We start from the raw sequence: 16,891 nt of genomic DNA on the forward strand, positions 1-16,891 counted from the left end.
GGCTCAAAGGTAGAAGGCAGAGGGTGGTAGTGGAGGGTTGTTTTTCAGACTGGAGGCCTGTGACCAGTGGAGTGCCACAAGGATCGATGCTGGGTCCACTACTTTTCATCATTTATATAAATGATTTCGATGTGAGCATAAGAGGTACGGTTAGTAAGTTTGTAGATGACACCAAAATTGGAGGTGTAGTGGACAGCGAAGGGGGTTACCTCAGATTACTACAGGATCTGGACCAGATGGGCCAATGGGCTGAGAAGTGGTAGATGGAGTTTAATTTAGATAAATGTGAGGTGCTGCATTTTGGGAAAGCAAATCTTAGCTGGACTTTTACACTTAATGGTAAGGTCCAAGGGAATATTGCTGAACAAAGAGATCTTGGAGTGCAGGTTCATAGTTCCTTAAAAGTGGAGCTGCAGGTAGATAGGATAGTGAAGAAGGCGTTTGGTATTCTTTATTGGTCAGAGTATTGAATACAGGAGTTGGGAGGTCATGTTGCGGCTTTACAGGACATTAGTTAGAATATTGTTGGAATATTGCACGCAGTTCTGGTCTCCTTCATATCGGAAAGGTGTTGTGAAACTTGAAAGGGTTCAAAAAAGATTTCCAAGGATGTTGCCAGGGTTGGAGAATTTGAGCTATAGGGAGAGGCTGAACAGGCTGGGGCTGTTTTCCCTGGAGCATTGGAGGCTGAGGGGAGACCATAGAGGTTTATAAAATCATGAGGGGCATGTATAGGATAAATAGACAGTTTTTTTCCCTGGGGTCAGGGAGTACAGAACTAGAGGGCATAGGTTTAGGGTGAGAGGGGAAAGATATAAAAGAGACCTAAGGAGTAACTGTTTCATGCAGAGGGTGGTACATGTATGGAATGAACTGCCAGAGGAAGTGGTGGAGGCTGGTACAATTGCAACATTTAAGAGGCATCTGGATGGGTATGTGAATAGGAAGGGTTTGGAGGGATATTGGCTGGGTGCTGGCAGATGGGACTAGATTAGGTTGGGATATCTGGTCGGCATAGACGAGTTGGACCAAAGGGTCTATTTCCGTGCTGTACATCTCTATGAATCTGTTCAAATATCTTCAGTATCCAACTGATAAGCATACAACTCACAGAAACCTTTGCTTTTGATTTTATATGTGTCAAATCCATACCTTTTTTTCTCTTTAGTAATGTCCACATATTCACTTGATTTTGCTGTTCAGATTTGGAACACATCAGTGGTTAATCATCACCCTTACAATTTACTTTTCCTTTCAGCTATTCTTCATAAAGTAACTGACATTAAAATATGTCTGAGAAAATATCCAACTTTCTCCTTTTGCCAACCGTTCTCTGCTACCACGTTAATTCATTCTGGTCCAATAGTGAAGTAGCAAGCTAGACAGCAATCTTTTACTTAATATCAGTCTTGTTTACAGAATATAGCATTATGTAATGTCTGCCTCCTTCCTAATCAAGCCAGTGTCCCAAAATCTTTCTTTTTATACTCTTGAGTACCCATTCACCCATCAAAATCTTTCTTGTAAAGAAAACTCAAACAACCAGTTTGGACTTATGATGAATCTCTGGGCTAAATGGGTGTTGAACCTAAAACTTCTGGCCCAGAGGTTGGGACAGTAACATTGTGGCACAAAGTTCCCAACACTTCTCTTTAAGCACTCAGTGTATTTAATCAGTGCTCTTCACTGTGTATCCTTAATCTTATTAAAACAATTGTCTTAGTATTAACATGAAAACTGAGTCATTCACATACCTATTCAGGCCAGCAGTGTGTATTCCTTCATTACTCAGACCTTTGAGTATAGAACTTGGGCTTTTGTTGAGGTTGTTCATGATGTTTATGAGGCCTCTTCTGGAGTACTGAGTACAGGTCTGCCATAGGAAAGATATTATTAAATTGGAGAAAGTCCAAAAAAGACTTACCATAATGTTGTCGGGAATGGAGGATTTGAGTTATAAAGATAGACTGGGACTTTTTTCACTGGAGCTTAGGGGTTGAGGGGTGACTTTCTAGAAGTTTACAAAATCATGAGAGGTAGAAAAGGTGAATAGCAAGGACTGGGTGAGTTCAAAATTAGGGGAAATGCTTTTAAGGTGAGAGGAGAAAGATTTAAAAAGAACATTGGGGCAACTTTTTTACATAGTGTTTCATTTATTCGTTCGTTCGTTCATTCATTCATATGTGGAATGAACTTCCAGAGAAAGTGGTAGATGAAGGTACAGTTACAAAATTTAAAAGACATTTAGATAAGTACATGAATAGGAAAGGTTTGGAGGGTTGTGAGTCAAAGGCAGGCAAGTGGGACTAGATTGGTTTGGGAACATGGTTATAGTGGACTAGTTGGACCAAATGATCTGTTTCCATGCTGTATGACTTGGTAGCAGTTATTACCAGATAATGGCTTTGGATTTATGAAAATAGCAAGGCTGTCTATGATCAAAATTATAATGGAGATAATCTAACAGCAATGTCAGGAGTTAAATGTAGTAATCCAAATGTTGCTGTCAGAAGTATCTTAGCAATCCTTATTGATAAAGCTAGCATTGAAATAAATAGTGGTATGAACATGCAATTCTTACCCACTACTTCTGCTCTAAAAATGGCTGGAAAATGTTAGGCTGGTGCATTTATGAGTGATAAATGAGTGGTGCAATAGTGATAATTACTTAAGAAAAACCTTTTTCACCCTGAAAGAATTTTGTCGATACAGAACTCTGTTTCTTCAGAAGCAAATTAGTCATAGAATCATAGAGATGTACAGCATGGAAACAGACCCTTCGGTCCAATCTATCCATGCCGACCAGATATCCCAACCCAATCTAGTCCCACCGGCCAGCCCCCGGCCCATATCCCACCAAACCCTTCCTATTCATATACCCATCCAAATGCTTCTTAAATGTTGCAATTGTACCAGCCTCCACCACTTCCTCTGGCAGCTCATTCCATACATGCATCACCCTTTGTATGAAAAAGTTGCCCCTTAGGTCTCTCTTATATCTTTCCTCTCTCACCCTAAACCTATGCCCCCTAGTTCTGGACTCCCCGACCCAAGGGAAAAGACTTTGTCTATTTACCCTATTCATGCCCCTCATGATTTTGTAAACCTCTATAAGGTCACCCCTCAGCCTCTGTTGCTCAGGGAAAACAGCTCCAGCCTGTCCAGGCTCACCCTATAGCTCAGATCCTCTAATCCTGGCAACATCCTTGTAAATCTTTATTGAACCCTTTCAAGTTTCACAGCATCTGTCCGATAGAAAGGAGACCAGAATTGCACGCAATATTCCAACAGTGGCCTAACCAATGTCCTGTACAGATGCAACATGACCTCCCAATTCCTGTACTCAATACTCTGACCAATAAAAGAAAGCATACCAAACACCTCCTTCACTATCCTATCTACCTGCGATTCCGCTTTCAAGGAGCTATTAATCTGCACTCCAAGGTCTCTTTGTTCAGCAATATTCCCTTGGACCTTACCATTAAGTGTAAAAGTCCTGCTAAGATTTGCTTTCCCAAAATGCAGCAACTCGCATTTATCTGAATTAAACTCCATCTGCCACTTTTCAGCCCATTGGCCCATCTGGTCCAGATCCTGTTGTAATCTGAGGTAACCCTTTTCGCTGTCCACTACACCTCCAATTTTGGTGTCATCTACAAACTTACGAACTGTATCTCTTATGCTCACATCTAAATCATTTATGTAAATGACAAAAAGTAGAGGACCCAGAACTGATCCTTGTGGCATTCCACTGGTCACAGGCCTCCAGTGTGAAAAACAACCCTCCACCACCACCCTCTGTCTTCTATCTTTTGAGCCAGTTCTGTATCCAAATGGCTAGTTTTCCCTGTATTCCGTGAGATCTGACGTTGCTAATCGGTCTCCCATGAGGAACCTTGTCGAACGCCTCACTGAAGTCCATATAGATCACAACTACCGCTCTGCCCTCATCAATCCTCTTTGTTACTTCAAAAAACTCAATCATGTTTGTGAGACATGATTTCCCATGCACAAAGCCATGTTGACTATCCCTAATCAGTCCTTACCTTTCCAAATACGTGTACATCCTGTCCCTCAGGATTCCCTCCAACAACTTACCCACCACCGAGGTCAGGCTCACTGGTCTATAGTTCCCTGGCTTGTCCTTACCACCCTTCTTAAAAAGTGGCACCACATTAGCCAACCTCCAGTCTTCTAGCACCTCACCTGTGGCTATCAATAATACAAATATCTCCGCATGAGGCCCAGCAATCACTTCTCTAGCTTCCCACAGAGTTCTAGGGTATACCTGATTAGGTCTTGGGGATTTATCCACCTTTATGTATTTTTTAAGACATCCAGCACTTCCTCCTTTGTAATTTGGATGTTTTTTCACGGTGTCACCATCTATTTCCGTACAGTCTATATCTTCCATATCCTTTTCCACAGTAAATACTGATGCAAAATACTCGTTTAGTATCTCCCCAATTTTCTGCGGCTCCACACAAAGGCTGCCTTGCTGATTTTTGAGGGGCCTTATTTTCTCCCTAGTTACCCTTTTGTCCTTAATGTATTTGTAAAAACCCTTACATTCTCCTTAATTCTCTTTTTGCCAAAGCTATCTCATGTCCCCTTTTTGCCCTCCTGATTTCTCTCTTAAGTATACTCCTACTTCCTTTATACTCTTCTAAGGATTCACTCGATCTATCCTGTCTATACCTTACATATGCTTCTTTCTTTTTCTTAACCAAACCCTCCATTTCTTTAGTCATCCAGCATTCCCTATACCTACCAGTCTTTTCTTTCACCATAACAGGAATATACTTTCTCTGGATTCTCGTTATCTCATTTCTGAAGGCTTCCCATTTTCTAGCTGTTCCTTTGCCTGCAAACATCAGCCCCCAAACAGCTTTCAAAAGTTCTTGCCTAATTCCGTCAAAATTGGCCTTTCTCCAATTTAGAACTTCAACTCATAGATCTAGTCTATCCTTTTCCATCACTGTTTTAAATCTAATAGAATTATGGTCACTGGCCCCACTAACACCTCAATCACCTGCCCAGCCTTATTTCCCAAGAGTTCTAGTAGGTACATCCACATACTTAATCAGAACATTTTCTTGTACACACTTAACAAATTCCTCTCCATCTAAACCCTTAACACTATGGCAGTCCCAGTCTATATTTGGAAAGTTAAAATCCCCTACCATAATCACCCTATTATTCTTAGAGATAGCTGAGGTCTCCTTACAAATTTGTTTCTCAATTTCCCTCTGACTATTAGGATGTCTATAATACAATCCCAATAAGGTGATCATCCATTTCTTATTTCTCAGCTCCACCCAAATAACTTCCCTGGATGTACTTCCAGGAATATCCTCCCTCAGCACAGCTGTAATGCTATCCCTTATCAAAAAATGCCACTCCCCCTCTTGCCTCCCTTTCTATCCTTCCTGTAGCATTTGTATCCTGGAATGTTAAGCTGCCAGTCCTGTCTACCCCTAAGCCATGTTTCTGTAATTGCTGTGATATCCCAGTCCCATGTTCCTAACCAAGCCCTGAGTTCATCTGCCTTCCAATTTAGGTGCAATCCGTCCTTCTGGTAGAAGTCATAGAGATGTATAGCATGGAAACAGATCCTTCGGTCCAACCCGACAATGCAGACGAGATATCCCAACCCAATCTAGTTCCACCTGTCAGCACCCGGCCCATATCCCTCCAAACCCTTCCTATTCATATACCCATCCAAATGCCTTTTTAAATGTTGCAATTGTAATAGCCGCCACCACTTCCTCTGGCAGCTCATTCCATACATGTACCACCCTCTGCATGAAAAAGATGCCCCTTAGGTCTCTCTTATATCTTTCCCCTCTCACCCTAAACCTATGCCCTCTAGTTCTGGATTCTCCCAACCTAGGGAAAAGACTTTGTCTATCTACCCTATCCATGCCCCTCATAATTCTGTAAACCTCTATTAGGTCACCCCTCAGCCTCCAATGCTCCAGGGAAAACAGCCCCAGCTTGTTCAGCCTCTCCCTATAGCTCAAATCCTCCAACCCTGGCAACATCCTTGTGAATATTTTCTAAACCCTTTCAAGTTTCACATCTTTCCGATAGGAAGGAGAACAGAATTGCTCGCAATATTCCAATAGTGGCCTAACCAATGTCCTTTACAGCCGCAACAGGCTTTCCCATACTGTACTCAATACTCTGACCAATAAAGGAAGGCATACCAAACGCCACCTTCACTATCCTATCCACTTCTACTCCAAAAGAGATTCCAATGATCCAAAAATGTGAATCCTTCTCCCATACACCAGCTCCTCAGCCTTGCATTCATCTGCTCTATCCTCCTATTCCTGCCCTCACTAGCTCTAGCACTGGGAGTAATCCAGATATTACTACTCTTGAGGACCTCCTTTTTAAATTCCTGCCTAACTCTCTGTAATCTCTGTTGGAGAATTTTTTTAAAAATGCATTTTTTTTCTGTTGGTCTTTAATCTCTCATACCAATCCAATTGTATTTCCCAATCTCTATTCCACTTGCTGTACATTCTTTAAATCTAATTTGTGTGTCTAGCTTTGGGCAGAACTCTCCACTTGTCTAAGGATGGTTCAGTTTGATTGACCAAGGAGCCTTGCTGCTTGTAGACAACGCTGCACTGGAAACAATACTGGATTTAAAGAATCTCTATTGACAATGTAGGCAGCAGTGAAAAAAGTGAATATTGAGCACCATCACAAATGGAGAGCAAGCTCTGAAATTGCATCTTTCACTGGAAACCTGGAATCTACACGCAGTTTAATGTAGGGAATCGGGCAGAAAACCGATCACAATAGGTTGGGCTTCATAGTCTTTAAGCCACGTGCACTGGCACCTGTGTGGTACTGCATTGCAATTAACTAAAGGTTTGAGGTTGAATAACAAAATTAGAAGTTGCTGAGGAGGGTCAGAATGAGAAAGCTCTCCATGAGAATGTATTTTATGTTCATACATTTTTCATGAAGGACTATAATTTGAAGAGTGAAAGTCAAAATTGGAAGAAGGTTCTCTTCTCGTAGAGGGTCATTAGAACATGATTATCAAGCTATTATCAAAATTAATAAAATAAAATCTGATAAAGATTCGCAAACGACATGAAAAGTTACGAGGACAGGGCAGTAAGTTTGACCAAAAAAGGATAGCTGCAATTCGAAAGCTAGATTGGTTCCTTTGTGCAATAGAATTCTCACAGTGTGCTGCTGAGAAAAACTGTAATTACGATCAGCAAAATCCTTTCTTATAGTTGATCTTTCTCAAGTGTAGTCTCAGATATAATGGAACCAATTTGCCCACAATAGGATGCAACAATGAATGATGAGATAAATAACAGACAATCTGTTTTATTGGTGTTTATTAATTCATAGATCACTAAGATAGTGGTAAAATGTGTTTGAGTAGCACTATGCAATCTTTTATGCCCATTATTATAGAAAAGTGTTGGTTTGGTTTAATGTATTGATTGACTATTGGCAGTTTCAAAAATGCAGTATGCTCTCAATATTACATTGAGGACAATTTTACATGTATTTTTGTTGAATAGAGGATCTAACTACAGATTTCAGATAGGGAAGATTTACTACAGAATGAAATTATAGAACTCTGATCATATATACTTTTGAGTATATCACAACTAAATTAGGGAGAAAAGTCTGTTTTGTAATAACGTGTGTGTTTGTAAAATGTTCATTATATTGTGCGGCTTATTTTTCAAGTTATTCAAATTTCTTGTGTTTGGAACACAATTGCTTGTCTGTAAATAAAGATGAGCAAACTTCAATTCCAGTGTTTTTTCTATGCGCAAGCATTACTTTCTTGCCTCATTAAAGTCATAAAATTGATGAATAACAGCTTCTAGGGAAACTAGTGTTAATTCACATTGATACATTTGGGAAGTATGGTAGGGCGTCTCCTGTAATTGTCATTACATGTCCATTAGCTTGTTTAAAGGGTTGTACTCTCTCCACTGAATTAAATATTTGTAAGTTATGTGCCCAATCCAAAGCTAGAACACAATGTAGACTGCTGCTTTAATCCAGTACAGAAAGAATACTGAATGCATTCTTGGAAATGTGCTCATTTAGATCAAACATAACATCATGGACTTTCTTGACGAATAGTAAGGGGTTTTCCTAGTATGCTCATGAGCATTTCTCCAGCGGCTCATTCACCTAATTTATTTGTGGGGCTATGCTGTGCATAAATTGGTTGCCATATCATTTTATTTAATATTGTTTTATGTTTTACTTTTCAATTTTATTTCTTGCTGTTCAAAATTCTTTAAGCAGAATCTTCTTTCTAGTCATATCGATGTAATTGATATTAATATGCATTCTGATGGGGTCCCTCCCCTTCCACTGGAAGTTCTGGTCAGTTCATTAATTAGGCTGTGCTTTCAATGCACTACTTGAAAATAAACCTGCTCAAAGCCCCTAACTACAAAATTTTAAACTACATATTTTACTTTAATGTCAACTACAAATTGCAGTCTAAATTAGGTTTACACAAATTAAGGGCTTTGATACTTTCTCACCCAGTGACTGCACTCATTTGCTGCAAACTGGTACAAGTCTGCTTCAAATATTACTTGCCACTTATCAGCCCAAGCCTTTTGTCCAGATCTTGCTGCATATTTGCGCAGACTGCTTCAGTATTTGAGGCGTTGTGAATGGTAATGAACATTGTGCAAACATTTCCACTTCTGACTTTGTAATGTAAGGAAGGTCATTGATGAAACAACTGAAGATAGTTGCATCTGGGATACTACTCTCAGGATGTCCTGCGGTCCTGAGACTGAGTGATAGACCTTCAGCAATGACAACCATTTTCCTTTGTGCAAGATATGACTCCAATCAGTGAAATGTTTTCTTCCAATTCCCAACCAGTTCAGTTTTGCCAGGACTCCTTGATGCCATGTTCAGTCTAATGCTGTCTTGTTATTTGCCAACAAGATGTCAGTAATTACGCTGCAGAAGTAATTGACTGGTCATGAAGCACTTTGGGATATCCTAAGGATGTGGAAAAAAAACTGTTGTGTAAAATGTACACATTTCTAGCATCATAATTTCTCACAAAATTGAATAAATATTAACTCAATAGTTCTTTTATTTGCGAGCCTCCTTTTGATTTTGAAGGCGAGCATTTGATTGAATTGTATCAATCTGCTCAGATCGTCAAATTTTAAATACTTTTTTTTTATTGCGACATTAAATTCATGAAAATATTGTTTTCCAGAATCTAAATGAATGGGAATTCTAAATAAATTGTTTTCTTCATCTAGGAATGGTTCTTGTGCGAAGTGACAGTGGACAGTTGATGCTGATTCCTCAGCAAGCTCTACAACAGATGCAGTCACAAGCTCAGTCTCAAGGGGCACTCACTTCAAGATCAGCTACACCTACCAGTGGTCCTCCAGTTCAGATCTCAACAGTACAGGTAAGGGAATGCTCCCCACTCAGGGTCCACAGTTGAATTTGCTAAGTATTTTAACTCATACAACAGAGCCTGCTTAGTACTTGGCTGGAACATTTTGTCTGCTACCTAACTTCAATGAGGGTTAAATGGTTTTGATGCAGTTTTATCCAGATGAAGAACTTGCAGTCTGGATTTGAAAGTCAGTTCTATTGTCAGATGGCTGCATATTATAAATCTGAACTCCAGGTTTATTAGTACTCCAAAAAGTGTCTTTGGATCCTAGAAGTAGACTTTCCAGCGATGTTATATTGAGCTTTATGTTTGTGTCACTGATTGTTATGTGCACACAGTTGATAGTATCAGAAAAAAAAATGTAAAATGTTGCTTTTAATTTTCATTACTTTTTAATAGATTGAAAACATGAAACTGATATTTATATGTTTTTTTTTAACTAAACTATAATGCCTTCTTTCGAGGCAAAGTCAATACAGTGGAGCATTCTAGCCATGTAATTGAATTTTTGTTTTTGCAGTAATTTTCATAATGTAGATGTAAAATAAAATGTCCGTCTTTCCTTAAATTTATCAGCACTAGCTAACAATAAAAAAGGGTTCTTCTCAAGACATGTTGGTGTCTAACAGCTGAACCTAAATCTGGAGTTGTAGGAACATATAAATATAAGAATAGGAGCAATTGTAGACCATCTAACCTTTGAACCTATTCTACCTTTAATTGTGATCATGGCTAATCATTTGTCTCAACTCTTGTACCATCTGCTATCCATTTTCTTGGATCAGAACCTTTTCCTGTCAGCTGTAAATATAGTAAATTTTGGAGAATCCATAAATCTGTGGTTGACAGTTCCAAAGTTTCACAATCATTTGATTTGAAGACATTTCTCCTCATGATTCTCATGTTCTGGACTCCCCATTCCTGGGATACAACTACTGGGTGGGTACCCTGTTAAATGTCTTCAGGTTATTGTGTGTTTCAATCATTCCTCCTTCTTTCATTCTCTTCATTCCTGACAATATAGGCCCAATTTACTCAGCAGCAACATGAGGCAATCCTGTTACACTACAAACTAATTTCATGGCTCTTTGCTGCACTGCCTCCAACACAAATATGTCCTTCATTAAATGTGGAGATGAAAACTGTGCACGTTACTCTAGATGTGGTCTTATCTATTGTAGCAAGACTTCCTCTGTCTTCTACTACAATCTGCTTGTAGTACAGTAATTTTCCCCCAAATACATGGTGTAACTGCATGCTAGCTTTCTGTTTCCTTGCATCTGCTTATAAAACAGTAATAACTAGGGTTTAAATTGTCTAGGTAATCTGTGAGCACCATTTTTATTAATTCACAGGCCAGATCAATTTCTTATGCTTAACATTCAGAAAATAGTTTTTAATGACATACCCATCATCTGTTGAAATACACATGGTAATTATTTATATAAATATGTTCAAATTCTAACATGATAATTAGTAACTCATTCTTTCTCTAAGCCATGAAACGTTCTAATTTGTTCCAATTAATGTTGCAAATCTTAAACTTGAGAAATAAATAGGCCCACTAAATTTGCAAGGGTGGGTTTGTAAAATAGATAAATGAGTTTTGGTTCATTAGACATTGACAGTATTGAGGAAAGGTCGTCTTCAGAATTGTGCTTAAACTAGTATTCGGGCAACTTGTATAATTAGAGCACTGAAGACAACTTTAAATCAAATAGTGATAGAACAAAGTGATCATGTAACTTCATTTATGGGATGTGTTCGTCACTGAACACCAGCATTTATTGCTCTCCTAATTACCTTCAATATGGTGGTGGTGAGCCATCTTCTGTAGTCTTGATGGTGAGTTTATTGAAGATTTTCAGGACAGTTTCCTAGCACAGCATGTTCCGGAGCCAAAGGGCAGGGAATTCTAGATCGCGTAATAGCAGTGATTGTAACACGATTGGATTCACATTCAATCTGAGGGTTAGAATAGTTTGTCCAAGACAACATTTTAAACTTAATAAGGGCAATTTTGAGGGAATGAAGACAGGATTGACTAAAGAGAACTGGAAAATTCAAGTTCAGGAATCTATTAGTAGATGGCAGACATTGAGGGAGACATTTCCTAACACTCAGCATAGATACTTTCCAGTGAGAAAGAAAGGTGAAGGACACACCAAGTGAAGGACACACCATCTATGGCTTTCTAAGGGTATGAAGATGATATGAAATTGAAAGAAAAAAGTATATTTCTATGACGAGTAATGGTAGGTTAAAAGACTGGACAGAATATAAAAAAAAAGACTTTTTTTTTCTCCTTCCTTACTTTTGGACTGTTCGTAAAGCTGGCTCAAAATCTCAAAATCAAACAGTAGCATTTCTATGGTTATTTGAAAAACAAACTAGTACATAAGTAAACATTGCTCCTCTGGAGTGAGCCTGAGAATGAATAATGGAGCATAAAGCAATCATGGCGAATTGAAAGGAAATTGGTCAGTCGATGGTTGAAATGAAGGAGGAACCTAAATTAGTGACAATCACCACAAGAAAGGGTACTGAGGTAAACTCTTAAGACAGAAAAAAAAGACTAAAAGCTGACAAAACCCAAGCTCCTAATGGATGTCAACCTAGGGTCTTCAAAATGTGACTGTTGTACACATGACATTTCAGATCTGATGACTATGTTCTGAAATTGATTGATTGTTAACTAAAGTCTATTGAAGCTTATCAAAACCGTAATAAAAATTGCTTTGTTGTGTAGCATTTGATGTTTGATATTTTCTCCCTATTTTGAATGTATTGGCATGAGTCGGGGAAATACATGGAAAATTCAAAATGGAGGATGGGATGAATGTGCTAAGAGGTATGGGATGGCATAGGAAGAATGAAACGAATGATAGGATGGGGTGGGAATGAAAGGAGAGGGATAAAGGGAACAGAATATGTATGCATGAGAAGGATTATATGGAATTGGAATTTAAAGAAATGATGTTGCAATATAGATAATACAGATATGCCACTCTGTAGATTAATGCTTTGTGGATCGCTGTTAGTCTTACGTAAACCCTGAACAGTATAACTAGCAGTGGAATTAAGTTCACCATATGTTAGAGTTTACTAATTAGAGTCATGGAGTCATAGAGATGTACAGCATGGAAACAGACCCTTCGGTCCAACCCGTCCATGCCGACCAGATATCCCAACCCAAACTAGTCCCACCTGCCAGCACCCGGCCCAAACCCTTCCTATTCATATACCCATCCAAATGCCTCTTAAATGTTGCAATTGTACCAGCCTCCACCATTTCCTCTGGCAGCTCATTCCATACACGTACCACCCTTTGTCCGAAAAAGTTGCCCCTTAGGTCTCTTTTATATCTTTCCCCTCTCTCCCGAAGCCTATGCCCTCCAGTTCTGTACTCCTCGACCCCAGGGAAAAGACTTTGTCTATTTACCCTATCCATGCCCCTCCATAATTTGTAAACTTCTATAAGGTCACCCCTCAGCCTCCGATGCTCCAGGGAAACCAGCCCCAGTCTTTCAGCCTTTCCCTATAGCTCAAATCCTCCAACCCTGGCAACATCCTTGTAAATCTTTTCTGAACCCTTTCAAGTTTCACAACATCTTTCCGATAGGAAGGAGACCAGAATTGCACGTAATATTCCAACAGTGGCCTAACCATTGTCCTGTACAGCCGCAACATGACCTCCCAACTCCTGTACTCAATACTCTGGTCAATAAAAGAAAGCATATCAAATGCCGCCTTCACTATCCTACCTACCTACCTGCGACTCCGCTTTCAAGGAGCTATGAACCTGTACTCCAATGTCTTTGTTCAGCAACACTCCCTAGGACCTTACCATTAAGTTTATAAGTCCTGCTAAGATTTGATTTGCTTTCCCAAAATGCAGCACCTCACATTTATCTGAATTAAACTCCATCTGCCACTTCTCAGCCCATTGGCCCATCTGGTCCAGATCCTGTTGTAATCTGAGGATCCCTCTTCGCTGTCCACTACACCTCCAATTTTGGTGTCATCTGCAAACCTACTAACCGTACCTCTTACGATCACATCCAAATCATTTATGTAAATGACAAAAAGTAGAGGACCCAGCAGCGATCCTTGTGGCACTCCACTGGTCACAGGCCTCCAGTGTGAAAAACAACCCTCCATCACCACCCTCTATCTTCTACCTTTTGAGCCAGTTTTGTATCCAAATGGCTAGTCCTCCTCGTTTTCTGTGAGATCTAACCTTGCTAATCAGTCTCCCATGGGGAACCTTGTTGAGTGCCTTACTGAAGTCCATATAGATCACCTCTACCACTCTGTCCTCATCAATCCTCTTTGTTACTTCTTCAAAAAAAAACTCAATCTTTTGTGAGACATGATTTCCCCCACTCAAAGCCATATTGAATATCCCTAATCAGTCCTTGCCTTTCCAAATACATGTACATCCTGTCCCTCCAATTTGTGTATTTTATTTATTTCAATGTGTTTTAGAGAACGCCACAAGGAGAAACATCACCAAACTAGAAAATGGATCCATTTTCTGCATTTCTTCATTTTCTGCTTTCTAAATTAGAATTAAAAATTTGTTGAGTGTTTTACCACTCTCCAAGGTGCTGAAAGTTATGACTTAATAATTTTATTAAGTTCAAAATCATACAACATCAGGTTATAGTCCAACAGGTTTAAATGGAAGCATTAGCTTTCAGAGCGCTGCTCCTTCATCAGCTGGTTGTCATCAGGTGATGAAGGAGCAACGCTCCGAAAGCTAGTGCTTCCAGTTAAACCTGTTGGACTATAACCTGGCGTTGTGTGATTTTGAACTTTGTACACCCGAGTCCAACACCGGCATCTCCAAATCATAATAGTGTTATATTTATGTATTGACTTTTATCAAAATGGATAACTATTTACATTTATATTTGAATAATTTTTAGATTATTTTCTCAAAAGAAAACATGCATCAGTAATCCTGCAAAGGTTGGCCCCATCTTTCCTACATTTTTCATTCTCATTTCTAGGCACCTGGAACCCAAATAATTGCACGACAAGTGACACCTACGATCATCAAACCGGTTTCTCAGCCACAGACTACAGTACAAGTAACAACTGCATTGCAGCGACCTCCAACTGTACAGGTAATGTTACGAACCAAGTTGTGATACCTAAAAATATTGAGTTCACTTTTATTGCAAATCAATGAGAACAGTTTTCAAAGTTAGACTAGAAATGTCTGTTAGTAAAGTTAAAGCTTCAGGATATATGTACGAAAGTATATTGTGCAGTGTATTATTTCAATTTCACTTCAAGAGTTTGAATTTTGAGCGAAGGACAAGCTTGACACAATTAATAAAGAAATGCAATATTAAACTAATGCGTGGAGAAAAGTCATTTGCCGCACCATTTTTTGCTAAACAAATGTACAGAAGAGTGAATCAAAAGGAGTGGGTAGAGTTATAATGCAGATAAGCCACAATCTTGGTGAAAGGTACAATAGCTAAAATACTTCCTGTTCCTACCCCATAGGTTTTGTGGTTTGTTTTTGTTAAATGAGAAGGGTGATTTTTCTTTTGTTTGAAGTCTTCAGAATTCATTATGTCAGTAGTGTGTCACTGAGATTTTAACACATGAAAAATATGTTAATTATTTTTGGCACTTTACTATCACCAATTTGTTTCAATAATACTACTGGACATGGTTTTAAACTTTGCACATAAACTAAATGAACACTTCACTACAGTACTGAAGAAATACTGTATTGTCAGAAGTGGATAAGATTCTCTTTGCCCTTTCTGGAGTAAAGGATCAATCATACCATTTGGAGAAGAGCAGGAAACTTTATGGGAGCTTAGTGTGCAAATTGAACGCCTCATATCCTTACAAAGTGACTATACTTTAAGGTGCTTTATTTGCAATATCTTAAAGCCATGAATGATGTTAGATAAAGGCAAATTATTTATTTATCTTCCAGTCTCAGATTGTAATAAGTGGGTCAACATCTGCAGCTTCAATAGGGACAGCAACAACAGTCCAACCAGGAACACCTCAGAGATCTGTACAAACATTAGCAGCTGCTGCTGGGGGTCCTTCATCACAGATACTGCAACCCACTGCCTCAGCGGTAAGAATCATTTGTTGATGCATGGTGTGAAACCTGTAAGATATGACATTGTAACAAAACTGCAATTGAGAGTTCAGAAATATTTGCAGCCTACACCTGTGAGAAATGAAATTTACATCGATTAAAAATATCTGATTAAGGAAAACTTCCTCGGCAATGAAATACAGTGGAGCAAAAATATCCATCACAGCAATTAACATCTTTATCATAAACATTACATATATTGCTAGAGTTAGACAATGTAATCGTTCCATTTATTTAACAAAATTTCTTTTTATTTAATTCATTTGTGGGATGAGGCCAGCATTTATTGCCTATTCCTAATTTGCCAAAGGGCAGTTAAGAGTCAACCACATTGCTGTGGCTGTAGAGTCACATGTAGATCAGACCAGGTAAGGATGGCAGTCCTAAAGGACATGAGTGAACCAGATGTGTTTTTTCTAACAGTCGACAATGGTTTCATAGTCATCATCAGACTCTTAATTCCAGATTTTTTTTGAATTCAAATTTCACCATCTGCCATTGTGAGATTCAAACCAAGGTCCCCAGAACATTACCTGATTATCTGGATTAATAGTTGAGTGATACTACTGCTAGGCCATTGCCTTTTACAAATTAAACGCAGATGATATTTTAAACTATGGATTTTCTTAAAAACTGCATTTCCATAATTGAATGGATACAAAACAATTTTGATTAAATTTATGTAAATTGTTCTGTCTGGTTCAGTGTTTTTTTTAAGCTATTTCTTTTACTTTGTAGGAGCTTACTTGAAATCAAAAACTTGAATTAACCTATATTTTCTGCTCCTCATTCATATGCTCATATGTCCATTCGCAACACGCCAGTATAGAAGTATTGAGCCTCAATGATCTTTGGACTTTATTCAGCAAGCCCGCACCTGTTTCACATTACCACTGCACTACAAGAGGCCCAAAAGCTCGAGTTATAGTTGTTTTATTCAACCTATTCAGACAGGAACAGGTCTTCTGGGGCTTTTGTGACAGTGCGTCTCTGGGCCAGAAGGTTTGTGTCCCATCTTAGGAGGTGAGGTCCACAGGTATCAGAATGTGTTCAGACAGTGGTAGTGTTTCGACCTTTGAGTCAGAGGGCATGGATTCAAGTCCCATTGGCTCTAGAGGTGTGTCTCAATACTGAATAAGTTGATTACAAATACGTATAAGCAACCGCAACTCCTGTACCGCAAGAATGCTCAGTAAATGGTCATTAGCTTACCCTTTAGATATTTCCTAACCAATCTGCTCAGACATGTTTTTACACACTTGTGGAGCATAGGCAACTTGAACCTAGGCCTTCTGACCCAAAGATAGGGA

At 39.0% G+C, this 16,891-nt stretch overlaps 1 protein-coding gene across 2 annotated transcripts in view; it reads left to right on the forward strand.

Annotated features, from left to right (window-relative positions):
* taf4a (TAF4A RNA polymerase II, TATA box binding protein (TBP)-associated factor) overlaps window positions 1-16,891 on the forward strand; it is a 105,338-nt gene that overhangs the window by 49,850 nt on the left and 38,597 nt on the right. For both annotated transcript variants that reach the window (XM_043710653.1, XM_043710655.1), the window contains exons 2-4: window positions 9,297-9,451; window positions 14,458-14,574; window positions 15,408-15,557. In XM_043710653.1, the coding sequence (XP_043566588.1) occupies window positions 9,297-9,451; window positions 14,458-14,574; window positions 15,408-15,557 (422 nt within the window). The remainder of the gene's footprint in view (window positions 1-9,296; window positions 9,452-14,457; window positions 14,575-15,407; window positions 15,558-16,891) is intronic.

This window comes from Chiloscyllium plagiosum, chromosome 20, assembly GCF_004010195.1.
Source record: "Chiloscyllium plagiosum isolate BGI_BamShark_2017 chromosome 20, ASM401019v2, whole genome shotgun sequence".
Classification (NCBI taxonomy): Eukaryota; Metazoa; Chordata; class Chondrichthyes; order Orectolobiformes; family Hemiscylliidae; genus Chiloscyllium; species Chiloscyllium plagiosum.